The sequence below is a fragment of the Lycium barbarum genome, chromosome 9 (assembly GCF_019175385.1).
Source record: "Lycium barbarum isolate Lr01 chromosome 9, ASM1917538v2, whole genome shotgun sequence".
Lineage (NCBI taxonomy): Eukaryota > Viridiplantae > Streptophyta > Magnoliopsida > Solanales > Solanaceae > Lycium > Lycium barbarum.
The window spans coordinates 21491430-21518639 of NC_083345.1; the positions used below are offsets into that span (position 1 = coordinate 21491430).

The 27210-nt window shown below is 36.1% G+C and overlaps 2 protein-coding genes across 6 annotated transcripts; one reads left to right on the plus strand and one right to left on the minus strand.

Moving 5' to 3' along the window:
- The first annotated feature begins 3912 nt into the window (after positions 1 to 3912).
- Positions 3913 to 9430, plus strand: LOC132610025 (nuclear transport factor 2-like). 2 transcript variants are annotated; one of them, XM_060324279.1, is made up of 10 exons: positions 3913 to 4094; positions 4232 to 4325; positions 4963 to 5100; positions 5748 to 6039; positions 6116 to 6360; positions 6611 to 6785; positions 6878 to 7002; positions 7106 to 7171; positions 8048 to 8114; positions 8730 to 9430. In XM_060324279.1, the coding sequence occupies exons 2-10, from the start codon at positions 4257 to 4259 to the stop codon at positions 9026 to 9028; spliced, it is 1476 nt and encodes a 491-aa protein (XP_060180262.1). In that variant the 5' UTR covers positions 3913 to 4094; positions 4232 to 4256; the 3' UTR covers positions 9029 to 9430. The 2 variants fall into 2 exon arrangements, with proteins under 2 accessions (XP_060180262.1, XP_060180263.1); XM_060324280.1 differs by having other exon boundaries at positions 6881 to 7002.
- A 2054-nt stretch (positions 9431 to 11484) lies between these two features.
- LOC132610026 (galacturonosyltransferase 8-like) lies at positions 11485 to 18698 on the minus strand. Of its 4 annotated transcripts, XR_009570985.1 has the most exons (5): positions 18324 to 18698; positions 16548 to 17795; positions 15919 to 16281; positions 11830 to 12403; positions 11485 to 11709 (listed from the first exon to the last, which is right to left on the minus strand). XR_009570985.1 is itself a non-coding variant. In XM_060324281.1 (3 exons), the coding sequence occupies exons 1-3, from the start codon at positions 18498 to 18500 to the stop codon at positions 15997 to 15999; spliced, it is 1710 nt and encodes a 569-aa protein (XP_060180264.1). In that variant the 5' UTR covers positions 18501 to 18698; the 3' UTR covers positions 15704 to 15996. The 4 variants fall into 4 exon arrangements, 1 of the variants encoding a protein (XP_060180264.1); XR_009570986.1 differs by lacking the exon at positions 11830 to 12403; XR_009570987.1 differs by lacking the exons at positions 11485 to 11709; positions 11830 to 12403 and adding an exon at positions 15648 to 15732.
- Between the last annotated feature and the right edge of the window lie 8512 nt (positions 18699 to 27210).

Here is a 27210-nt window from a genome sequence, read left to right on the forward strand (position 1 = left end):
GGATAACTTATTATATTTGGCTCCTTTGCCCGTTTCATAAATTGTGTCATTCAGCTCATTAGCCTATATTAGTCTTTCAAAGTCGTCTAACATCATTATTAAAAATCATGTAATAGCAATTTGAAAGATTAATAATAGCAATTGAAACAAGAGAACGTTCATATATCACGATCATACCACGAAAGAATGACATTTTGAGAATTGTAATTTTATGCAAAGATCGATCTCAGCATACCTCGAGTGCTTTTCTAGCTAACGATAGCCCCATGAGTCCCAAACGACTTAACGAAGATTAATTTTCAAATAAATCATTCACGGCTGACATTTAAGATCTTCCTTACAAGTTGTTTCACCAAACAATTATAAAGGTTTCAGAAGAAGTAAAATATTACTAAGAACAAATATAAATATCAGCTAACATATTGTGCATATTCTGTCGGACTTCTAAAATAAATAAATATAAAAACATATAGCCAAATTACAATATGACATATCCAAGGGCTTTTGGAAGCAGGATTTCTTTCTTTCTTGATTTAGTTAGGATAAATAACTTATCATTTTCAGAACTTACATTATTGTTTTATAACTAACATATATATAATTTTTAAATTTTATATTCATTGAGACAGGGTGCACGCCTGTAAATTAGTAAAATATATTAATGCTTCTTTAGTTATCTTGTATAAATAATGTATATTTAATATATTAATGCTTCTTTAGTTATCTTGTATACATAATGTATATTTAACTAACTCTTCTACTTGAATATTAATCGATTGAATTAGCGCAAGTGGGGATATTTTGTGAGAAAATCATGCCGCGGTGCTGAAAATTCATAATCAGGAAAGATGACCCAAACTCTTGGGTTCTAGCTATGGATGTGAAAAGATTCTGGGTAGGAAGCGCTTTTCCCGAATGGACCCTAATTCGGATTTAATCGGACTCCAATGCGGATACCAGACACCGATTAAGAAATAAAAAAAGACACCCAATGAAAGTAGTAAACTTTGGTGATATGTTCTTCAAACATTTGAAAAAAATCTTTTTTTTTTCTTTGTTTGTCAAAACTTTCTTCAGTCTTTCATTCAAACCAGAATAAGTATTTTTCACTTTTTGACAAAAAGATAATCTATTTTCTTATTGTTGGTCAAAAAGTAGTTTTCGCCCTTGTTCAAAAATTTGAAGTTAGAACCACCTTTTAAAGCTTGGTTGGAGGATTGTAATATATCGTTTCATAACGTATTATGTTGTATCGTATAAGTATATTATTTTGATGAATATAACGTTTAGATTGAGTGTACCATTTTTCGTCGCTTCATAATGTCACGCACCAACAATATGAAGAATAATGCTACAATATAACAAAGAAAAGGTAAGATAAGAGATAAAGTTATTATGAAAAAAGTTGGTAAAGGTAAATTAGGATTATTAAATAATAAAGCTGTATGCAAAGAAAAACAAGATAACGACGCAATCACACTAAATCAACGGTTACAGTTTTTGTTGTTATATAACAATAAATTTAATAATATAATAGAATAAACATTAAGCAACAATTAAAATTATTTAAAAAAAAAAATAACAAATACAATAAAGATACAATAGGTAGCAACCATCCAAACAAGCTTGAATATTTATGTAAGGTAAGACGTAAGAGGGTGGAGCACAATTTTCAATTTTATGTACTTTCCTTTTTAACGTAATTGAAATTGGGCAATTTGCAGAATTGCCCTTCGTTGGAGGTGGTCTTTAATTTTTACCCCTCAAAATGGTGGTCTTTAAATTATGTCCTCAAAGCCTGGAAATACATTGAGGAAGTTGGTATGACAGAAGAGGAGCTGATAGCTATGCCTAAATTCTCAATCAAAAGAAGGTATTACAAGTTGCTGGGCGATTGTTCAAAAGTTAGTTGGAGGAGACTCATATGTAACACTCGTGGTGCTCCAAAATGGATGTTTATTATGCAATTGTTAGCTCATAGGAGGTTATACACTAGATATCGATTGGCTAATGGGGAATGCAAGTAGATCCACATTATCCCTTATGTGAGAAAGTCCCTAAAACTATTGATCATCTGTTTTTCGAATGTGAAACTTCTGCTAATATATGGTCAGCACTGCTGCACTGGCAGGGCATTAATCGAGTCCCTATGGGTTAGGGAGATGAATTACAATGGTGTGTGACTAGGTACAATGGGAAGAATAGTGTAGCAACTCTGTTCATAATAGTGCTGTCAGCAACGACATACCACATTTGGCTGGAGAGGAACCAAGTTGTGTTCCAAGGTAGAAGAAGTTCAAGTAATCAACTTGTCAAAATGATCATCCAAGAGGTCTATGTAAGAGCTAGCACACAAACAAAATTAGTTAGTCGACTTAGATCTCTTAATTGGTATCCTTGTTAGCATTTCTTAGACAATATATGAGTGAATGTCTAGCCTGTGAGTTGTGAAGAGAGCTAACTGGGCATGTCCAGTTAGTAGAGCTCAATTTTTTTTTTTTTTAAGTCTTTGATCTGTAATTCTCCACTTTGGTAATAAATAAACGTTTATTTACCAAAAAAAAAAAAAAAATCTGCCCTTCAGGCAGAATTTCAGCCTATGCAAATTCTGCCTTAAGGCCCAAATAGACAGAATTTTGCAATCTCTGCATCGCGAAAATTCTGGCTTGCGATTTTTTTTTTACTGAGCTGGGGTTCGAACCACAACCTCAGCCCTCAGGGTATTAGGCGAGGGGTAATACTTAAGGACCACCAATTTGAAGGGCAAAAATTAAAGACCACCCCAAATGAAGGGCAATCCGCGTAAAAAAAAGATTGAAATTAGAAATTGTCATGTTATGTAGGTAAGAAATTACACATGAACAACTATAGATATGGCAAGGAATAATTACTACAGTCCGAGATACCGTAAGGGGTCGTTTGGTTTAAGGTATAACATGGGTTATGCCGGTACTAATTTTTATACCACGTTTGGTATAAGGTATAGATTTATCCCGGGATTATTTTATACCTTGTACCAAACGTGGTATAAAAATTAGTGCTGGAATAACTCAACTTATACCTTCTTAACCCACTTATACTGGGATTATTTTATACCATCTTTCAGATGGTATAAAATAATACCAACAGATGGTATAAATTAGTCCGGGGATTGTAATCCCGGGACTATTTTGACCTCAAACCAAACGACCACTAAAAGTACTACTAGTAAGTACTGCTGTCGCAATAATTACATCACAATAAATAAATAAATAAAATAAAAAGAAAAGAAAAACTATTATTATTCTATTAAAGCGTCTCTCTCATACAAAATTCAATTCCATAAAACCTTTTGGAAAAGGTCAGATTTACCCTTAGGGCCTGCTTGGCCATGAGAATTATTCACTTTTTCCCGGAATCAACGTTTGACCATGAAAATTTCAAATACAACTTGAAGTTATATTTCGAAATTTAAAAAACAAGAAAAATTTGAAAGTTTTTCACTTTTTTCACAACCAAACAACTACATTTCAACAAAATATATAATTTAAAAAATTATGACCAAACACAATTCCAACTCCAAAATTCCCCAAAAAGTGAATTTTTTTTTTGGTTTATATGGCCAAACGCCTACTTATATTCTCACCAATAACTTTATCTATCCTACCTTCAATATATTTGCTATTGCCATCAAACTTTAGTGTCATATTTATCTTTGCACTAAAAAAGAATAATATTATATTCACCTTTATTCTGTTAAATCTTTCATATCCTATTTTAATGTTTCTACATGACATATTTCTTTTCCAAATTAAATCTGATTATCATTTAATTATTAGTGAGACTTCAAGTCGCAATAATTACATTACAAAATAAGAAGAAAAGAAAAACAATTATTCTCAAAGGGTCTCTCTCATTAATATAAATTCAGTTCCATAAAACCCTTTCAAGTACACACGCGCCTCTTCAAAGATCCAGCACTAGCTACCAACCAAAACCCTAAAAAATACACACAAATCTCCATTGTAGAGAGAGAGAGAGATATTGTGTGTATTTGTTGAATAAAGGAGAAGTCTCTCTCTCTCTCTCTCTACTATTTTATTGATCCACATCAGGTATGTTTGTTTCTACTTTATTCTTCGTTTTTATGTACGTCTGTGTATGTGCTGATTTGTAGTGTTTAAATATCAAATGTTTCGACTTTTTTGGTATATGTTTAACCTTTTTTTTTGTAAATTAATGATTTGATTAGTTTGTGACTTTGAGATCGATCGGAGATGGCGGCGTCAGTGGAAGCGGCGGCGGCGGCGGCGGCGGCGGCGCAACAACCCGTGTCTGCTCAAGTGGTGCGTCTTTATATTATTTATTTATTCCCTTGTCTGATTTTTTTATTTTTTTTTAAAGCCAAGTTTTAGTTTTATTTAGAGTTAAATGGTAAAAAACACGCCTGAAGTATCACCTTTTTCGCGAATTTCACACCCCAACTATTAGCTAATCCATCTGTACCAATTCATGTGTCACGGTTTGACTACGTAGTCAGACAAAGAATCTTTTAAGTTTTTTGACATAAAATTTACATATTTGGGAACTACGTAAAGTATAAGACATGAATCTGTGGTCAAAGAAAAACTTGTTTGAATATTGTAATCCGAAAGGGTTCCTCATAATTGGGATGGAGGAAGTATTCCCTTTTCTTACTTGAACTATCACCATTTATGTATTAAAAGTTAAAACACACCTCGAAGCTGTCGAGGCTGTTCCCTTTTCCTACCTGAACTGTCGACTAGGTGTGTTTTAATATATAGATGGTGATAGTTTAGGTAAGAAAATGGAATAACTGATAGTTGGAGTGTGAAACTCGTGAAAAATTGATGGTCGAGTTGTGTTTTTGACCATTATCTCTAGTTTTATTTGTTTGTTTTTGGTTTTGTCTTTTCGTGGTATAGATGGATACTGAGGGAGTTCATTTTGTGTGATTTGTAGGTGGGAAATGCTTTTGTGCAGCAGTATTATCATATACTGCACCATTCACCAGGGCTGGTATTTAGGTTTTATCAGGATATAAGCAAGCTTGGTCGCCCCGAAGATGATGGCTCCATGAGCATCACTACCACAATGCAAGTAAGCACTACTGAACTATGCACGTGTTCTTTTTGGTCGCTAACTTCCACAAAACTTGGGTCTTCTTTTCTTTGTTACAGGCTGTTATTTTTTTTCGAAATATTTTTAACTATAAAAATGTGAACTTGCTGTATTTTTTGTATAAGTTCAGAATTTGTACATTTTATAGGTATTTTACAAAAAGTTAAAGGTATGGTTTCCTAAATAAGGCTGAACACTCCGTAGTTCGACTGATATTGTAACTCGTGTAATTTTTTCCAGTAGTCCTTGGAAAATACTGCAACGAAGACAGGAATAAGGGGGTTCTGAAATGCATGATCTTGTTGCTTGTTTTTAGTTTTGCACTTAAATGGTTTAAAACATTGTCTTGGGCCTCCTGGATATATTTTTTTAATGATTTTTTTTTTTTTGATAACCGAGAAATCCTGAGGGAGTTTTTGGGTTTAGGAAAATATAAAACAGCTGTGGTCCAACAATAAAATAACAGTGCTGGTCTATTGCTTTTCTAAGAGTTCAAAAATGGTATTAACCTGGTGACTTGTATTTAGTAATTAAAGCAGTTTGCTCTGCTACTGTGTCTTGTTTGTTCTTGTTAAGCATTAAGTTGGCAGTATTAAAGTCTCACATTTTGTCTCGTTTAAATGCAGGCTATCAATGATAAGATACTGTCACTTAACTATGCGGACTTCAGAGCAGAGATCAAGTCTGTGGATTCCCAAGAGTCCTTCAAGGGGGGAGTGCACGTCCTTGTTACTGGATATTTGACTGGGAAAGACAACTTGATTCGAAATTTCGCTCAAACTTTCTTCCTGGCTCCGCAAGACCGAGGGTACTTTGTTTTGAATGACATTTTTCGATATGTGGAGATTGTCAATCAACAAGACACAGTACAGGTTCCAGAAACTGATGTGGTGTTGGCTCCTGTTACTCCAGAGCAAAGTAATTGAACAATTCATTAAATTTTGGTTTTATAATGACGTTATTAGCAGCTGAACACTGACTTATTTGTTTGCAGTTGTTGCAGATCCGCCTAATCCCCTTCCAGCTCAGGAGGATCACATTTCTGAGCAGAGCACACCATCTGCTGAGGAAGCAAATGGGGGAGAAGTTTACAACCCTCCTGAGAATGCTAATGTGCCTGTTGTTGAAGAGGAAGTGCCTGTGGCTGAGGTTGTTGATGAAGTGCAAGGTGACTCGGAAGTGGTAGCTGAATCTAACATCGTAATTGAAGAAGTCCCGAAGATGTCATATGCTTCAATTGTAAGTGACCTTGGGCAAAGAAGCTCGAGGCCTGTTTCTTCTTCGTTTCCCTTTAATGGGTTATCTTCAAATATTCATTTGGTTGTGTAAATGTTAAAGCTTAACTTTTGGGTGTGTTGCTCAAAGATTTTTTACTAGTGTTAGATGAGCACTGCTCAAATAATTTGCAATGTCAATAATTGTCTTTGGTGGTGATCATTGTAGGAAGGGCATCTTTTAGTTGAACATTTTGCAATGTAATAATTTTCAGGTCAGGCATCTAAAGGAAAGTGCGGCAACTTTCTCCCCTCCTCCAGCACCTGCTCCTAGGAAGATTGTGCCTAAGAGTGTTGAGCAAGTGAGTCAACCTCCTGCAGCAGCACCAGCCGACAGCTCTGTTTTGAGCTCAGACTTTGTTGATAATGGGAATAACCAAGAGGGAGAAGGCATGGCACTATTCCTCACACTTGACTTTTTGCCTGTTGATTCGCTTCATTGTGCTGATTCTTATTGATATCTTTGCTCTAACTGCATCCAGCAGCTGATGGATACTCTGTCTACATCAAAGGTCTACCTATGAGTGCCACTCCTGCCATGCTTGAAGATGAGTTCAAGAAGTTTGGGCCTATCAAGAATGGAGGCATTCAAGTCCGAAGTAACAGAGTATGTCTGCTTGCACCAATATTTGGGCAATTTGGGGATACATTTATCCGTTTATAGTTGTTTCTGCGTATTCTTATAATTAATTGTTGTTGGTGGATGACAGCAACAGGGATTTACTTTTGGCTTTGTGGAATTTGAGGAGGCAACTGCTGTGCAAAAAGCTATTGAGGTATTTTTCCTGTGATTTTGATTAGTAACTTTCATGTGATTTTCTGCATAATTGTTTCCCTTATGAGTTGTATCCTCAGAAATGAGTGGCTACTTGGCTGCTACTTTCATTGCTTTAAAGGTCATCATATATGTTTTAAAAAGATGTTGTGCACATCTGTATTGCTGATGGTTGTCTATAGCTTGGAATGTTTAATTTCCTGTTGTATTTTCGAATCTCTCTTAACCTATGTGCTGCCACGTCATTGCAAATTACGGCTTGGTATACTTGTATCTTTTTCAATTTATTGTATTTCTCTAGTTGTATCAGAATGTCCATAGAGCTTCAACCGGTATGGCAAATACAAATCAACCTAGAGGAAGAATAATTTTAATGAAGTGTATATTGTCTCTAAACGATGACTAAGAGGCTTTTTGGCAAAATTGTCAAATTAGCTAAATTTAACAACCTGTCATTAATTTCAGTATTATATTAACTCTATTGGAGGGAAAGGGTGTCTATCTAATGGAAGTTAGAGACTATTAAGAGTTAATGTTAACTTTTGCATTACTAGTTGAAAGTTGAAACTAGGCTGAATAAGCCTGATAGACACCTCCTATTGTTCAGTTTTGACATCCTGCTCCCTTATACCACAAAGTTTCGACTAGACACCTGAACTCAATCAAAATAGTAATTTTCTATTGAAAGCGCACCATTTATACTGGAATAGTTATCACTGCTTTATACCCGAATGACACTGATATGGTTATCACATAGGCTTGTGATATTTAGTGACTTTTACTGGTGATGCTTGTGTGTAGCCCTACTTGGTCTTTTTGAATCTTTTCATGTTTTTTGGCATGTCTGATTATATATATTTTTTTCTGTATGTCCCAGGCTTCTCCAATTTTAATTGGTGGACGCCAAGCTGCCGTCGAAGGAAAGAAGTCTACCAATTCTCGAGGCAAGTTCAATTATTATACATGGTGGTTGTGGAGAGTATATTTCTATTGTTTCTTTTCTTGTAAAGGTGAATAGAGTGATGTTCCACTTGCTGGTAAGCATTCTATAAAGCAAGAAACCGAAATTGCATATTGAACTGCACCTTGGGTTTTTTATCAAAAAAAAAAAAAAACTACATTTAAAAAATGCACCTTGGGTTATTATAATGTTCATGAAGAGGAAACAGGTGGTTTGAAGCCTATATTGGGGCCTAGTGAGGCTGTGCCTGATCTCAAGTAGGATCAACAAAATGAGAATGTCTGAGAAACTTGCCTTTAATAACTGGAAGTTGCCAATATTTTTAATCAGAAATAATTGGTCAGTATGACAGAAGATGTAGCTTGTTGCACATCTTGATACTTATTCCTTCATGAGAAGTGTCTTAATTAAGACTAGATTTGTGGTTATTTGAGGAATTTTAGAAGCCTATGTTCCATTAGTTTTTGTAGAAATGTTATCCCTACTGCTGCCTTGTCCCCTACCTTGTAATAATTCATTGAAGACATATAATGATGATTTGTGGGGCTTGATCCATCAGTTCTTTTGGTTGAAATGAATTATATTTCCTCTATTTCAGGTAACACTAGGGGTAGATATCCATCTGGAAGGGGTGGTTCTGGATTCAGGAATGACGGAGGACGAGGGCGAGGAAACTATGGAGGTGGTGGTAGGGGCTATAATCGTGGTGGTGATTTCAATGGAAGAAGTGAGTTTAACAACAGAGGTGGCAATCGCGGAGGGTCATCCAACCGTGGAGGTGATGGCTATCAGAGAGCTGACAACATGGGAGGCAACAGCGGGCGAATGAATCGTGGTGGTGGGGTGCCAAATGGAACTGCCAAAAATATGACACCACGGATTTCTGCTACAGCTTGAGAAGTAGTTTCAGGCAAATAAGTCAGCTAATTTAGTAATTTTTTATCATTTGAATTCACAATGAAATGGTTGGATATCTCAGGTAGGAGGAAGTTTTGTCATGAGCTGTGATATTTTCATATGAGCTCTTTCTGCATATTTTCCTTTCCCCTAATTTTTTCCGTTAATTAGTATAGGAATTGAGTAGCTTTTGTTTTTGTAGCATATTGTTATCTTGTTCCCTAGGAAGAGGTTAAAATTCCAGTCAATTTGTTAGCCTCTTTGTATCTGTTGAATTATTTTTTGGGCCTTTTACTTGTGTTAACTACAAATGAGTTCAGTTTAGACATTAATTTCTCGCTTGGCTGTATTATCAGCTGGGAGTTTTAATATATCTTCTTGGGGTTTTCTTTGCCTGATGTATGTTTAACTCTTGTGTCTTTGCTTTCCTTTTGGACTACATATTGTCCCCTGAGTGCCAATATAAATTGGCACGCTTTCTTAGCATCATTGAAATTATGCTCCGAAAAATTAACCCAACTAAATAAATATTAAAAAGGAACTCAGATGCAGTTATATGAATTTTTATTGTTCACATTACTTCATTTAAATCCATCGATATTCTATTTTATGAATATTTAATCTCACACTAGAAGTTTTCAATATTTTACAGTGGGTCAATAAATCTTTAACATGGTTACAAATCGCGGACTTTCGACTTTAAAGTAAACATATTAACATGACTAAAAATTTTATTCCAACAAACTGGGATTTTATCTTAGATTATTCTTCCATTATGCACATTTTTCACTTGGTTAAATCCAGGGAGACTCGTCTTGCCTTATGTATAAGGGGGGAAGACGAAAGCGAGGAACACTACTTTAGAGAAAAGGGCCAAAATACCCCTAAACTTTCATAAATTGTTCACTGGTGCACTTCGTTATACTATTTGGCTACTCATGTCACTACCGTTATACTTTGGGGCAAATATGCCCTAATGTGTAACGGCTTGCGACATGTCACCTTCCCAATGGTCAACCCATTTTCCCCCATTATAATTCTACCTGGATTAATTATTACACCGGATCCGACCTGACCTAACATTTAATTCACCCAACCCTTAACCTAAACAACCCATTACTCTCTCTACACAACTCATCGTCGACCTAACCCACAACCAACTTCAAAACACTCCATCGTTCTTTTAGGTTATGTCTCTTTTGCTTAGCCTTTCACTCATTTCATCTTTAAACTTGAATGTTGTTTGACCTAATTGTTTCTGATCTTCATACTTCCAATATTTTGGTGGTATTTTTTTTCTAGGTATTGAATTTGAGGGATGAAAAATATATTTGCGAAGAAGTAAAAAATCAGCGACACTAATAAAGAAATTCACTCAAGAACCCGTGAGGGTAAGCTTTGAGCAATACAAGTTTAGTTATCCTTTTCCAACCTAACCCACAACCCCACCTTAATTTTCAGTGGATTTAAGGCTTAAAAATGTCCGAAGTTAGTTCTAATTCAACGAAGAACTGTCACTGTGGTGAAATTGCTCGTTGCTTCACTTTGAAAACACCTTCAAATCCTGGTAGGAAATTCTATAAGTGTCAACCTAAGGTAAGTGTTATTATTGAATTATTTGTCCAGAATTTTGGTTTGTTGTTTTTTTTCAAGTGTTGATCATTTTTTTATTGGTTTGGACAGGCTGAAAACTGTAGTTTTTGGGAGTGGCAAGATAATTTTCTGGACAATGCTTTGTTGGAAATAAGTGATTTAAAGTGGCTACGGTGAAAATGAACAATTTAAAAGAGTCGTTGGATGCGGTTAAGTTGAAAGAGACAACTTGAAGAAAAAGGTGGATAACTTGGAGCCTATAGACAACTCTCACGTGAACAAATCAAGGAAATTGGAAGAAAAGATGTTGAAGTTGAAGATTTTGTTTATGATTTCAACATCTTTTCTTCCAATTCCCTTGATTTGTTCACTTGAGAGTTGTCTATAGCCTCCAAGTTATCCACCTTTTTCTTCAAGTTGTCTCTTTCAAAACCGCATCCAACAACTCTCTTAAATTGTCCATTTTCACCGTAGCCACTTCCAATTTACCCTTCAAATCACTTATTTCCAACAAAGCATTATCTAGAAAATTATCTTGCCACTCCCAAAAACCACAGTTTTCAGCCTGTCCAAACCAATAAAAATACGAAAAAATGATCTAACACTTGAACGAAACAACAAACCAAAATTCTGGACAAATAATTCAATAATAACACTTACCTTAGGTTTAGGACACTTATAGAATTTCCGATCAGGATTTGAAGGTGTTTTCAAAGTGAAACAACGAGCAATTTCACCATAGTGACAGTTCTTTGTTGAATTACAACTAACTTCGAACATTGTAAGCCTTCAATTCACTGAAAATTGAAGGTGCGGTTGTGGGTTAGGTCGGCAGCGATGAGCGTTCAATTCACTTAAAGTACTTGCTTTAATCTTTTTCTTGCATTTTTCTGGAATACAACTAAAAGAAATGTTGTTAAAAAATTCAACAAAAAATTAGTATATGCAGAGGGGACAAAAGATGGAAAAGGATAACTAAACTTGTATTGCTCAAAGCCTACCCTCATGGGTCTTGAGTGAATTTCTTTATCATGTCAATGATTTTTTACTTCTTCGCAAATATATTTTCCATCCCTCGAATTCAATACCTAGCAAAAAAATACCACGAAAATATTGGAAGTATGAAGATCAGAAACAATTAGGTCAAACAACATTCAAGTTTAAGGATGAAATGAGTGAGAAAGGCTAAGCAAAAGAAAGAGACATACCTGAAAGAACAGTGGAGTGTTTTGAAGGTGGTTGTGGGTTAGGTCGACGATGAGTTGTGTAGAGAGAGAGAGAGAGATTAATGGGTTGTTTAGGTTAAGGGTTGGGTGAATTAAATGTTAGGTCGGGTCGGGTCGGATCCGGTGTAATAATTAATCCGGGTAGAATTATAATGGGGGAAAATGGGTTGACCATTGGGAAGGTGACATGTGGCAAGCCGTTACACATTAGGGCATATTTGCCCCAAAGTATAACGATAGTGACATGAGTAGCCAAATAGTATAACGAAGGGCACCAGTGAACAATTTATGAAAGTTCAGGGGTAATTTTGGCCCTTTTCCGTTTTATAAAACCAAATCGTAGTAAATACAGACAACCACAATGCTCTTTGCCATGTTTGGGTGGTGCTATGACAAATTCCAGTACGAAAACAATACCTTCTCAAGTGTCCTTTAGCTTGAGAAAATAACTCCGAACTTTTTGAAAAGTAGATTACAGTGTTTTGGACCTAAATGGTAATTATACCCGAAACTACTCTGTTGTGATATTAAATGGGAAGAGAGCTTCTGCTGTACACTTCAAAACAGAACATGAATAGATTCAATAAACAAAAGATGAGACCCAAATAAACAACAGTTAAGGAAAACCCTGATTCTAGTAACAACTAGATTCAAAAACATAAAAGGATATTCTGTTGGGATATGGCATCCTGGTCCTGAGAAAGGAAGTGTATAAATGCATAATGAACATCAATGCTAATAACCTCATAAATGTGTGCTTAAAATGTATCTTTCTTTTCAAAAATAACCACAGTAAAAGTTGGATTCATAGGAATAGTCACTTGCCAGAATTTCAAGGGGATGTTGTCTATTTTAAAAAGTAGTGCCTTTTGAGTGGTAGTTCATAACATAAAACAGTGTCAGTAGCACAATATCCTCGTGTTCAGTGTTATAACCTCATAAATCGCGCTGTATTTCTGTTCTCTTTTTGTTAAACTTAACCAAGAAATCCTCGAGGGCCAGTAGCGCATGGTTCAAAACTCAATGGTGATAGGCTCGTCCAATACCCTTCTCCACTTAAATATCAGGTTTTTATTTGTGGAGGAAGGGTTCGAACCCATGACAACCTAACCCACATACCACACTCTTACTGCTAGACCAAAGCCCTTGGCTAAATGCAAGTATCTGTAACAATATCAAGCAGTGCATTCAATTATTTTGGTGACTGTACTAAAGAGTTGTTTCATTAGCATGTTACATGAGACGCTTCAACTTCAGTTTCTTTAGAAAGCCCACACTAAACCAAGGAATTTGACTTCTCTTATATTAGTAAGTCCGGAACCTAAATGATGGAAAAAAAAAACCCAAATGGACAAAAGAAACTATAACTATTCTACCTATAGTGCATGAAATTACTGCGCTATAGGGGCCAAGGAAACCCTAACGACCGTTAGGCCTGGATTGTTAGGCAGGTCCCTAGAGTGCAGTAATTTCATGCGCTATAGGTAGACGTACAATATTTTCTTCTGGCCATTACTTCGGTCCATTCGGCTTTTTACCCTATTTAGATTAGGGACTCTATATTCGTTAACCAGGGAAGTCACAAGTTACGGACTCTCTATTAGATATCTGATGTCTGGATGTCTATAATCATCCTGAATGAAGTAGCCTAAATTATCTAACCCAGTCATTTTACACCCTAATTTATCCACACAACAAATTTTAGCAATTGTTGTTCATCCCTTTCCCCCTAAAGTTCAGAGAAGGGTGATGTACAGAGCCTTAGTCATCTGACATCAAACTTTTCTGATATCAATAGGCGAGAAATGGCTTTCAATATCTACACTTATCTTAGCATTTCGAATATAACTAACCTATACTGACTTACATCCCAGCTTTAGTCCAATTTGGGAGGAGAAGCTTGATGATGATTACAGAAAAGTCAGTAGAAGAGAATGCTCATTACCAATGAGAAAAAGTTACATGATTGAAATACACATGGGCCTTCCATTCAAAAATATATAGTAACTCCTAATGTAATATATATTTTTGAAAGAAAAGACCATGCATACTGCAATCATGAAAATTATACTTTTTCTAACATAGGCAAGCAAGCATTTGGTCAAGATTCACGCTCCCAAAACCAAAATTAGTCTTGCAATTATTTTTCAGGTTAGGGTGGTAGTCTTTTGAATATAAAGACAGAAATATAATGGATAAGGAACACAAAAATTTACATGCAATGTTGGCCTCCCTTTCATGTTTGGACAACACAGCCGAATCCATCTAATTTGAATATCTAATTTCTGCAATGAAAGCTTCATTCACCAGAATTTCTTATAACCCAGTATATATGAGACAACCTAGTTATCAATTTCTTCCACAAAATCTCCAATTACCAATGGAGACAAGAAAATATAGCTTATATCTAAGGTACTCTAAGGTATCAGTTTTGCCAGACAGCTGAAGCCTAAGGAGAAGGTACTATGAATTTATTCTACCTACACCAAGTGTGAAGGGGAAACACTTGAAACCCTAGATGGACTAATTCATCACTCAACTAGACCAGTACCTCAGCTTATGCATACTTTTCCAAAGTGATTCTAAAGAGTAAAGGTTTGCTGCATTGACTCCTGCAAGTTTGGGTGAATGATCAAGATTAAGTTTAATCTACACTTGTTTAGTTGAAGCCTATTGGGCAAAAAGTAAATCTCAAATTAACTAGAGTCTGAAAAGTAATCCTCCGGAATAAACATTTTTTTTTAACAGAGAAATTTTCCCGGGAGTTGGCCGGCCTGCCCCAGTTGGCCTGCAGGTTCAAAACTCGGTAGGGTATGAGTCCATCCCTCTAATCTGAAGTACCAAGCTTCGTGAAAAAGTATCCGAACTCGTGACGTGCTCCCAATCATCATATCCCAAGCCATGCCCTTACCACTAGACCAAAGTCCGGGCGATTCTCCACTTTGTAGTATTCAATCAATTTACATTCAGATCACTACCAGCTAAAAGCAGGGTATGTTTTTCCTCTCAGTGGAGAAGGATTTAAAACAAAGATATTCACAATTTGCCAAGGTTACATGCTTTTATATGAAAATGTAATGAGGAAGGGAGTCTGTATTATCTGTGTCGCTTGCATTATTTCATTTCCATATCGCTTTAAATCTCTTATCCGAAACTCTTAACCTTATCTAACCTTATCTGACTTCTCTTTATGCTTTTATTGAGCCGGGGGTCTTTCGGAAACAGCCGTCCTACCTTGGTAGGAGTCAGGTCTGCGTACACTCTACCCTCCCCAGACCCTACGATGTGGGATTTCACTGGGTTGTTGTTGTTGTTGTTGTAATGAGGAAGGGAGTGCCAGCAGCATGATTATGCCCATGAGATAGCCAACTCCAGAGGCTACTAAGAAAGTTCCCCAAGCAATATGCCTGTCTTTTTTCTTCAAACATATGCTTGGGAAGGATTAACATTAAAAGAAAAGGGAGACCACCTCTTGAATTGCCATGTGAAACTATAATTGTTATGCAATGCAAACTTGATGTGTGCTTGGGAAGGATTGACAATAAAAGAAAAGGGAGAAACCATCTCTTGAATTGCCGGATGAAACTACAAATTGTTATGCAATGAAAACTTGACATGTGCTTGGATTATTACCTTTGTCAAAACAAATAAAAATATATGACATGTTTTTGGGAAATATTGACAATAAAGAAAAGGGAGAAACCACCTCTTTAATTGCCATGTGAAACTATTAATTATTATGCAAAGAAAACTTGAATTGCATCCCATATTCAAAAACCAAATGGCAGCAAGAATTCACATAGAACAATTGAATAGCAGACAAGATGTTACCTAATCACGAATTTCAAGACAAGTGTTCCTTAATCATGAAAACATATTATACCCCTGAAAATTGACAGTATACACTGATATAAACTTAAAAATTAAGAGAGCATTTAAAATAATTTTTCCAGCATCAAAGAATGGTAAAAATTTATAAACAATTGGAAACTAAAACACTAAACTAAAGTAGAAAAAGAAAAATGCTAAACTAATATAGACGTAGTAGAAAATATAAAATTGAGTACTAACTTTACGTGTGAGGGAGAGGCGACAAGCCAAACAGGAAATGCTTGTAGGACTAGCTTGTTAACTCCATCAAGCCTAATTTCAACCATCACCAAAATTGAAATTACATGCCTGCACGTACTCATTTTCTTTGTCAACATACTTGGACCAAAGAGGCCGAAATTGGCTCATTGCAATATCAAGCCATGGTTTCATATTCCCATTGAAGTGGACCACTGCAGCATTGTTGATCTCATCCATGCTGATGCTTGGATTATAGCCAAGCCCCAAAACATGCCAAGACTTATCAAGTGGTTTTGTTGTGGAATAAAATGTGATCAAACCTGGAGGCAATGTTCCCAATTTCCATAATGTCCGATTTTCATTCTGCAAAATATTAGCAGTTCTATTAGTCAGAATGAATATACTTGCAGTTAAAGTAGTCCTGGAACAAGTTACTTAAATCCAGTGAAGAAATAGGACAATCGGCCTTTAGGCAAAACAAAACCTAGATCGTAAAGCACAAGCACATATGAAGAAGCACAAGATATCTGCAAGCATGTACGGGGAAGAGATATTTGCTTAATAGAGAACACTACGACTGCAACTAAATCTAGAAAATAACATATTTAAAGAAGTTAACTGCATCTCACCATGCTCTGCCAGTAATGGTATTCTTCAGTGGACTTCTCCCTCCTCCAAGCATCTAAGTCAAAGAAGTTCATTCCATAAGCCCATGCACATGCCTTGGGATTAAACTTCTTTTTGATCAATGGGTGTGAGAAATTCATGTATTGTGCATATCGATGGAATGAACCAAAACACGTCTCTACAGCTCCATTCACCTTACCATCCATATCTATCTTCCAGAGGCCTGTCAAATCTCTCTGAACAACTATATCATCATCCAAGAACAAAATCCTGTGCAACTTGGGGTACATTTCGGGTAAGTAGAACCTAAGGTGGTTCAATATTGACAGATACTTGGGGTTCCTGAATTTCATATTATTGGTATCCTTGGTTGCATTCTCAAGCTGATTATTAAAGTAGAACTGCTGCATTTTTGCAGATTCAAGTTGCTTAAGTACTGGGACATAAGAGGAGTTCAAGAACTTATAATCTTCAACAGCCTTCACTTCAATATGAGCTCCGCTGTAATCTTTCATCCTGAACATAACTTGCATAGCCCCAAGATTCATCTTATCAGTCACAACATGAAACACGTGCTGTGACGGGTCTTTCGAGTTCTTTACGGCGGAGTTCACCACAACTGAAGCAGCAAGCACATTATCAGAGAAAATTGCATAATGATAAAGCTTAGGATCCTCAAACTCCGAAGGAGTAGGTTTCCCATCATCTACATACTTCTCCGGACATGCAATTCGTTCTTCCATTAACTTCATTGCCAAACAATGCACGCTTTTTGGAATAGACTTTGCAGCTATCAAGCTAGAAAAAGCACCTTGCTTCTTTGCCTTGGTTAATTGCTCATTGACTGCAAAAATAGTGTCTTTAAGCTTTTGAATCTTTAATTGATTATCAAAAGACTCTTTTGCCTCTACAACAACTTGTCTCGTTACTTTTATTCGTTCCTTCACGTGCTTCTCAAACCGCCTAAGCACTGACTCGTCAATGGGCTTGCCATCTGACTCAAACAACGCACTGTATGGAGGTTTTGTGACGAGATCTGTTAAGTTACCAGATAACTCCGCGAACACTCTGACAAGTTTCGAGTTTTCGAGCTTCATCTTTCTAGCATAGGAAGCATAGCCCATAGCTAAAGCGCGGTGATCATCTACTTGTTTCCTAATGTGGTCAAGCCTTGGCTTCAAAGGATCCGATTTCAAGCCTAAAATGGACCTACGTTTTGATCCAACTCCATCCAAATCATTCGAGAAACCCTATTTAAACAAAAAATAAGCAATTAATACATTAAAAAAAATGCACAAATAAATTCATATGCCAGTCATTGACAAATGCACAAATAAACGCTTAAGAGACTCAAATTATAGCACTGAAAATGAAGAGAAACTAGAAATACTGAGAGATAAACAAATCACATACTTAATGCTATTAAGAAAATTAAAGTAAAATACTAAGAAATGTTTTTCACGTAGCATCGATTCCATGAGAAAAGAAGTCGATAGAAGGAGAAATCATTCGAGAAACCCTAATTAAACAAAAAAATAAAGCAATTAATACATAAAAAGGCACAAATAAACGCATAAAAATTGAAATTATAGCATTGATATGAAAAGCAACTAGAAGCACTGCTCAAAGTGCTATTTACGAGATGATGATAAACAAAATTAACTTTCAAAAATTGAGATCTCGGTAACTCTGAGAGAACAAGCAAATTACATAGACTTAACATTTACTTAAAAAAAATTTACAGCAACATATTGAGAAATGCAAGGAGTAGGACTTACATGGCGGTGATCGGAAGGATCGTTAGATGACGTGTAGAGAAAAGAGAAAGATAACAACACGAAAAACGCAACACTGAGAGAAATGGCTAACAACTTAAAGGTGACACGAAATGACGTGGCTGAATGACTCATTCTCCGATAATCGGAAAATGAAGTCCGGTAGCTCCGAAGAGCCATTGAGAGAGACAAAGTGAGGGTTGCTTAGTATGAAAACATTATAAATACTCCATTAACGGTAGTAAAAATAAAATGATAATAATAATAATAATCAGAGAGATGGAGATATTGGGGATTATGGGATTCTTCGGCAGGAAGATAGAACAAGATTAGTGTTATTGGTTTTTTAGTTACACAGTTACGCTGTCTGTGTTTATCTCACAGTATGTAATTATCCTTTTGTTGTTCTTTTCTGCTCACTTACTACTCTAGAAAACTTCTTTTCTTTTTTATTTTTATGTTTTAACTGTGGTTACTTTCTAAAACTTATAATTTTAAACATGTCAATAGATTTTTATGGCTATAAATTATATCAATATGAATAAACTGACAAGTTTAAAGTCAAACTATTTATAAATAAATTAAACAATTTTTATTTTTAAATAAACTAACGAAGGTTTCGTAGAAAATGAAATAGAGAGTACTTATTTATTTACTGCAGAATATTAAAGAATATGATTGACTTTCATTTTAGATCCTTCATTTTTTTCAGAACTTTCAAGGAAGTTGTTTGTGTTTTCCTTCTTAAGTTTTGTAAGTGTTGTTTAAAAAATTAACACAAATATTCAATTTGACTTTCACTCTCGCTATTTGCTTTAAAGATGAATTATTACTATAACGTTACGTTTTCAGTATTGATTTTTTCATATGTCCTTGTAAAAATTGAGGTTTTTATCTCAATAAATAAATTATCGAAAAATAGGTATTAATGTGATTTCGAGATCTATAAACAAGGAAAGATCCCAAAATGGGACTCTATAAGTAGGGCTGTTCACAGTTTTGGTTAAAATCAAAACCAAACCGAAAATTTAACCAAACCGAATAAAATAACCGACATTTGGTTTGGTTTGGTTTGGTTTGGTTTTAAATTTGAAAAATCGATAATATTTGGTTTGGTTATGGTTATAGTAAAAAATAACCGAATAAATAACCGAACCAAACCGATAATTATATACATAAAATTTATAATTATTTATATGTATAATATTAGCTTTTCATAAATAATTAAAGATATTTTATACCTTTTAATTATTAATTTAATTTTGGTCTACTTATTTTTAAGGCCCGTGTCTTAAAAGAATATGTCCAACAATCCAAGCTCAACTCTAATAAGTTGTAAGCATAAGGGTTGTTTGTATTTTGAAACTTCTGTTTGACTTATTCTTTTGAATCTAAACTGCGTTGCAAGTTTGGTCCACCTGATTTGCCAACAGCGTGTCTTTCCCTCAATATGCAGCAAAGTTCACCCTTGTGGGCCGTGAGGAAAAAAGAGCTTCATAAGAAATTTGAAGAACGTAGAGAGAGAATATTTGAATTGTCACGGCTAGTCATAAACCGAAAAACCGAACCAAACCGACAATAACCAAACCGGTGGCTATTATTTTACTTGGTTTGGTTATGGTTTTAGACATTTAAAAACCGACTAAATTGGTTTGGTTATGGTTTTAACCAATAACCGACCTAAACCGAACCATGAACACCCCTAGTCTATAAGCATGTGATATAAACTAGAAAGTAAGGAGGCAATAAAAGAAAGGAAAGCTCCCATCTCCCTTTAAAGAAGGAGCTACTTTAGGAGTTCAAAATCACCACCTTTCAAAAGGAGGTAAATGCTTTAACCATTTTTCATATAGTCCACAAGGAAATTGAAAAATACACCGTTGCACAAGAGGGAGATCAAGAAGTAGAACATATGACATTATGATTCAAATTCTGATATCTTTGACCACTTCATATATTGTTCCTTGGATTTTGATACTACCTTATAGCGTTTAAATTATTAATAAATATACGTTTGATTTTTATATGCGAAATTTGCAATTTTTGTACCGTAATAGTAATATTTGCCTAAACACATTTAACTTTCAGTCAATTGAAATGAATTTTTTTTATCCCTTTGCTTATGAATTTTATTTTTTCTTAGTAAATAGTAGAGTTTATAAAAAGAAAGTACAAAACCTTTATAACAAAAGAAGTGTCACGACCCAAACCGATGAGCCGTGACGAGCGCCTGATCTCTAGTGACCAAACACCCCTATACTCGTATCTGGACAATACCGAACAACAAAGGCCCATACATAACTCAAACTGAACTGATACTGGCACATGAAAGAATGACATCATGCACTCCGTACAATTCGTACATACATATGCTGAAAGAACAATGCGAGCTGACTGAGCCGCCACATATACTGTACACAAAAGAAATAAAACCGGCAAGGCTACATCATCTATCAAATACGTACAACTATCTACAGACCTCTACTGGAATAAAGATGTACAAAGGACGGGACAGGGCCCCGTCATACCCATACATATACATGCATATACGTCTCAAAATAGCATACCAAAATGGTCCGCAACTCCGGATCAAGTGGAGCGCACCGACAACAGCTGAGGGGAAATCCTACTAAGCTGGATCGTCCGTCTATGTATTGGTACCTGCGGGCATGAACGCCGCCCCCTAATAGGGGAGTCAGTACAGATAATGTACCGAGTATGTAAGACATGAATAGTAACATGAAAACAGTATGAAGGATAACATAAAATGAATGAATCATTTATACCTCATAGTACCTCTTAAGACGTGCATTATACTTACGTAACCGTCCTTTGAAGAAAACATTTCATACATGTACATATACCGATACCATACTCGATCATATAGGTTCGGTATCATTTATACCCGGCCGTAATAAGGCTCGATATCGTCTGTACCCGGCCATAACAAAGCTCGATCCTACCTGTACCCGGCCATGACAAGGCTCGGTATTGTCCGTACCCAACTGCAGTGGTATGCGCGCAATAGATATCATACCCGACTATATAAGCTCGGTGTCACAATATAGCTTTATATATATATATACACACACACATAGGAATACATAAGTAAGAGCAACATCCTCATTATCATTATCACTGTATCTTTCCCTAAAGGGTCAACTGTCATAAGACGAGATCGACGACGATAACCAGATCAACAAAATTATGAGAACTTTGAGAATCATGAGCTTCTAGCGTTTCTAGGAATAGGACATTTCGGATATCTTAAATGGATTCACAATAAGGAAATCATGTCTTTAGAAAGAAGGGTTAGCCTTACATACCTTGAAACGTATCTAATCGTCCAACGTCTACTTCTTGAGCTCGTAAGTCTACAACCAAGATACCATAGGCCACAATTAGCCCCTTTTATAACATTTACTATTCAATTAAGTGAAAAAGGAACTGAATGAAGTTCGGGCAACATCTCCTTCATAACTCAATAATCTCTCGGTTTCCAATTTAACCCAAATATCAACAACAATATTAACAATAACCATATCAATACTTACACATCAAAATACCATTAATTCTACTCCAAATCATCCCTCAAAATAGCTCTCAAGCCCAACTATACCCTTATTCCACTTACAACTTCCATAACTATAAATCTATAATCCTCTTTACTTAAAACTACTAAAACCCTTGGTAATTAGCTTAAACACAAAGGTAGGAATCATATACATACCTTGAGAAGTCTAGGGTTCCAAGGATCAAAGATTGACTTCCAATTCCAAAGCTCAACAACTCCAATAGAACCCTAGGAGCAACTTTCCCTTCACAAGCTCGGGTTTTATGGGGCTCGGATCTTACCAAATCTCCACTATTATGATAGGAAATATTGGGAGTAAATATACTAGGGTTTTCTGTAACACCCCACATCTTGGAAATGAGCTTAAGCTCATATCATTAGAGTTCTAGTGGAAACACTGAAGGTTTGAACGTTTTGCGAAAATGGTTGATAGGCCTATTTCGGGCAGCGATAACTCCTTGATCGGTTTGGAATTTGGGAAAGTAACCTCAATGAGGTTGTAGTATGTAGAAATACCTTTCTAACGATATAAGGACCAAGCCAATCAGAGCTCGGAGCAAGGAGATATGATCGTCTCAATATGGCTAATAGTAAGGCACTTGAAATCCTATAGAATCGGCTAAGTTTTCGATACGTCTGCCTTCCAGTCAATTATCGTGAAAATCCGTTGGGAATTTGGGAAAACTTCCTTGATGAAAGTTGTAACCCTTTGAAATATCTTTCCAACGATATATTATGAAGATCAAACGAACATCTGTGCAAAGAGTTATGCCCATTTTACTGAAGCCTGTTCGCTAGAAATTCTGGCTGCGTTACGGTGACGTTACGGGCCGTAACACGTGTTACGGGCCGTAACAGTGAGCCGTAACACACCAAAAATTTCCAGAACCTCACTGGAAATTTTCACCAAGGCACGGTTCCAAGTTACGGTCCGTACTTCGTGTTACGGGACCGTAACATGGGGCGTATTTTGGTCCGTAAGTACGTTTCGGGTCACCTGACTTTGAGAGGCCATAACCTTATCATAAATTGATAATTTGGGAAAACTCAAAGAATTAAAGTTGTATATAATTGAAATACCTTTCCAACCATATGTTGTGGGCCCACAGGTGACATCGGAATAGGGAGATATGGACGTTTTAAGACAGAAAGGTCCCAACCTGATTTCAAGTTGGGTCAAACCCATTTCCCCTTGGTATTTAAGGGAAATGTTAACCCTAGCAGCCACATTTCATCACATTTTCAGATTTTAGAGAGAGAGAGAGAGAGAGAGAGAGGGGGGGGGGGGGGGGGGGGGAGTTAGAGAGAGAAAGTAGAGAATCAACCAAGTTGAAGGCCCCGAATCCCGAGGCTCGTGAAGGATAAAGTGTAGTACAAGTTGTTATCGTCATTCTAAGCTAAAAATCGAACTTGGGGATGTTGATTTCGTGGTGACTACTCATAAAAGGTAATGTTTCTACTCCCTAATCATTTTATAGTTGTGAATTGATGAATTCTTGAGAGAAAAATAAATGGGTTTGATAGAGAGAATTATATGAACTATGCTAGAGTTGTTGGATTGTTGACTTGGGATTGTTGTATTCATATGGGTGATGAAGAATGATGTTAATTACATCTAATTGAGATTGTAGAATTAGCTAGAAGTAATAGAATGGGGATTGGGTGAAGAAAACACCATTAATAAGGGTTATAGAGCTTCATGCCCACCAAGTGTTTGATAAAATGCTTAGATGAACAAAACATGGATATTGTTGCTAATATAGAATCCCTATGACCTGTATTTCTATAGATTGAAGTTGAAGGGATTGAAGGACATTGTGATACGATCAAAAGCGGGAAGTTAAGGTATGTAGAACTTCCATCCACATGTGGGAATCTCTACGTTCTTCCCCATGATCCGTTTCGTAAAATCTATGAAGTTCAAATCCTAGGGCATTAAACCCAACATATTGGTAGCCCGTAATTATGTATGTATGTACATGAATTTTGTATCTATGTTTATTATTGTATTCCTAATCTTCAATTACGGATATTAGGAATCCTAGCTTAATCCATGAATCATGAATTCTTCCTCATGTGTTCTCATTATGTTCATATGAAACTGTATGATTTTATTTTGTAAGTTACAAGCAAGCATGTTTTCAAGTCAATTACAAATATATGATTATGAACTATTGTATTACTCATAAATCAAGAACATGTTTACAAGCTATTTCATGAAACCATGTTTACAAGTTATTTCGTGAAATCATGCTTACAAGACAAGTACAAGTTAATTCACGAAAGTCATGGGCTTCTTAGACAACTATATTATGTTCATGTTTTGGGAGTTGCACAAATTACCGAGAAGGCTCAGATAGCCTGAAACTATGTAGCCACCATAGGACAAGGATCGCTCCGCCCAGTTAGGACAATTAATTTTACACTGAATGAATCCATCAGGCACGTTACCACCTTATACCCTGGCAAGGTATAGGGGCTCTGCTGGTCCGGCGAAGTACCAGACTCCACGTATCCACGTGGTGATATCATGTGTCGGTTTATGCAATGCTCTCCCTACTTATCATGTTTTACTCATGTTATATATATATATATATATATATATATATATATATATATATATATATGTACTCATGTTCATGCTCATGCTTATGTTCATGTCCAAGTTTTCAGTTTCAGTTCTTATCATGTTATTCCATGTCCCATGTTGTTTCTTTCGGTTGCTTTACATACCAGTACATTCAATGTGCTGACGTCCCCTTTTATTGCCCGGGGGCCTGCATTTCACGATGCAGGTACGGATTTACAGGACGACACTTCTGCTCATTAGGATTTGCACCTATCAGCTTATTGGTGAGCCCCATCTCATTCGGGGTTTAGACATTGTATTTCTTTATTTAATTTTACATCTAAAGGTATGCTGGGGCCCTTGTCCCAGTAAGTATGTTTTCCAGTCAGACTCATGATAGAGGTTTCATAGACTAGACAAGTCAGTTATGTCATGTCAGACATTGGGAGTCGTATAGCCATTTTGGCTCACTCATGTTTAAACAAGTACTTTATTAAGTATTATGACTTACTACGTTTTATAAAGGCTCATCATGCATTCACGTTATATTCCGCTTATGTTATGTATCATGATGATTCAGCAAGCCATGTGGTTCGCTCGGTCACATGCAGTCAGGCACCGAGTGCCGTGTTACGTCCAGGCCATGGTTCGGGGCGTGACATTTTCTCTGACTTGGAGGTGAGAAAATGAGAAATAAAGTCGTGGAATCATATATTTATACTTGGAACTAAAAGGTTCCAGCGGTGCAGTTCGACGAGCGGGTCGACGGTCTGTCGACTTGCTCCGTCCACCTGCGCCTGCAGATTCAAGGCTGCGGAAACATAACGACGCCGCACAACGATGGTCCGTCGACATGTCGACGGCGCGTCAACTATGACTGGTGTCTGCAGATTTTCCTGATTCAGTTCAGGTTGCGTCGATTCGATTCGTTCAACTTCTAATCCTGTAAATTGCCAGGAATGCCTGCTGGTACCTTTGTACATGGGGTAAGACACTTTCTATCTCCAAAACTCGGGCTCGAGTCTCTATTCCAAAGGTATACCCGACTAGGAAATCATAGGTTCTCCTATGACGAAAACGAGAGGCGTAACAAGAAGGGACGATTTTTTTTTTCTTTCTCAACAGTAGAAATATTATACAACTTGAATGAATCTACTCAAATCTTCATATTAGTAAATAAAGTTTCTTTCAACAATATTTAAGGTAATGTATTGTAAACACATGCTTAACACCTTATTTTTATTTATTTTTTAAGCTTAAAAAGCTCTATGTGTTGTAAAAATACTACATTATAAATAATAAGTGCGACCAAAAAAGATACTACTAACTTTGTGAATATATTTGTGTACATTTAAATTTTATTAATTAAATTTGAGGTCTCATGCTTATAAAAAATGTGCTTTAGGCCACTAGATTAAAAAATAAGTATTTTGACTAAACTACCAAATTAATAAGACTTTTGTCTATTTATTGCCTTAAGTAAATAGGGGCAAATCTGAGAAAATAAAGTTAATTCCTTCTAACCGGATACTTCTTTTCAATTAAAATAAAAATGCTAAGTGGACACTTATTTTGAACCGGCGGAGTATTGAGAAAAGATTTACACGTAGCATCAATTTCATGAAAAAAAGAAGTATCTAGAAGGAGAAATGTGAGGAGTAGAACTTACGTGATGGTGATCAGAAGGATCGTTGATGACTTGTAGAGAAAAAAGAGATATAACAACACAAAGAACGCAACAGTGAGAGAAATGGCTAACAACTTAAAGGTGACATGAAATGACGTGGCAGAAAGAATCGGAGAATGGAGTCCGGTAGCTCCTAAGAGCCATTAAAGATACTTAGAGAGACAAAAGTGAGGGTTGCTTCGTGTGAAAACACTATAAATAATCCATTAAGTGGAGGTTAAAAACAAAATGAAAAAAGGATAAATCAGAGAGATGGAGAAATAGGGGATTATAATAATGGTGGAATTACATATTTATTGCAACTATAATATGAGAGTGGGTGGGTCCCGATGATAATCTAATACGGGATTCTTCGGCTGATCGATAGAAAAAGATTAGTGTAGTTGATCTTTTTAGTTACGCGTTAGCGCTTTGTGTTTATCTCGGGTGAGTAGTTATCCTTTTACTGTTCTTTCTTAACTTATTACTCTATCCGTTTCACTTTAAGTGATTTTTTTACTGTGGCTACTTTTAGAACCTATGGAGTGTAATTTAAAAAAGGGAAATGGGTAAAAAATAACCCTCTGCTTTGGGAAAAGGGCAAAAAATATCCTCCATTACAAATTCGGATCGAAAATACCCTTCCCGTCATGAAAGTTTTCAAATATACCCCTGTCTTAACGCAAATACCCAACATAACCCGATTTTATTTTTAAACCTGACCCAACTACATAAAAAACCCACATACAACCAACTTGTTCCCGAGTACTACATCTGGAGCCAATAGGCACAGGAGGGGATAACCGTATGAGTTTATTTAATTGGATCGGGTTTAATGGAGCGGATTTAAAAATAAAATCGAGTTATGTTGGGGATTTCTGTTAAGATAGGGGTATATTTGAAAACTTTCATAACGGGGAGGGTATTTTTGACCCAAATTTGTAATGGAGGATATTTTTAGCCCTTTTCCCAAAGTAGAAGGGTACTTTTGACCCTTTCCCTTTAAAAAATGTTATTTCGTTTGGATAAAAAAGAGCGTTCGCTTAGCTTTTTTTTTCTTGGGTCATATAAAGAGCGTCCT

Coding starts and splice junctions, on each gene's coding strand:
- LOC132610025 (XM_060324279.1), top strand. CDS start 4,257: ATGGCGGCGTCAGTGGAAGCGGCGGCGGCGGCGGCGGCGGCGGCGCAA. Junction 6,786..6,877: donor GAATAACCAAGAGGGAGAAG/GCATGGCACTAT, acceptor AACTGCATCCAG/CAGCTGATGGATACTCTGTC. Junction 8,115..8,729: donor GAAGTCTACCAATTCTCGAG/GCAAGTTCAATT, acceptor CCTCTATTTCAG/GTAACACTAGGGGTAGATAT.
- LOC132610026 (XM_060324281.1), bottom strand. CDS start 18,500: ATGGCTCTTCGGAGCTACCGGACTTCATTTTCCGATTATCGGAGAATG. Junction 17,796..18,323: donor ATCCTTCCGATCACCGCCAT/GTAAGTCCTACT, acceptor TTGTTTAAATAG/GGTTTCTCGAATGATTTGGA. Junction 16,282..16,547: donor ACCATTACTGGCAGAGCATG/GTGAGATGCAGT, acceptor AATATTTTGCAG/AATGAAAATCGGACATTATG.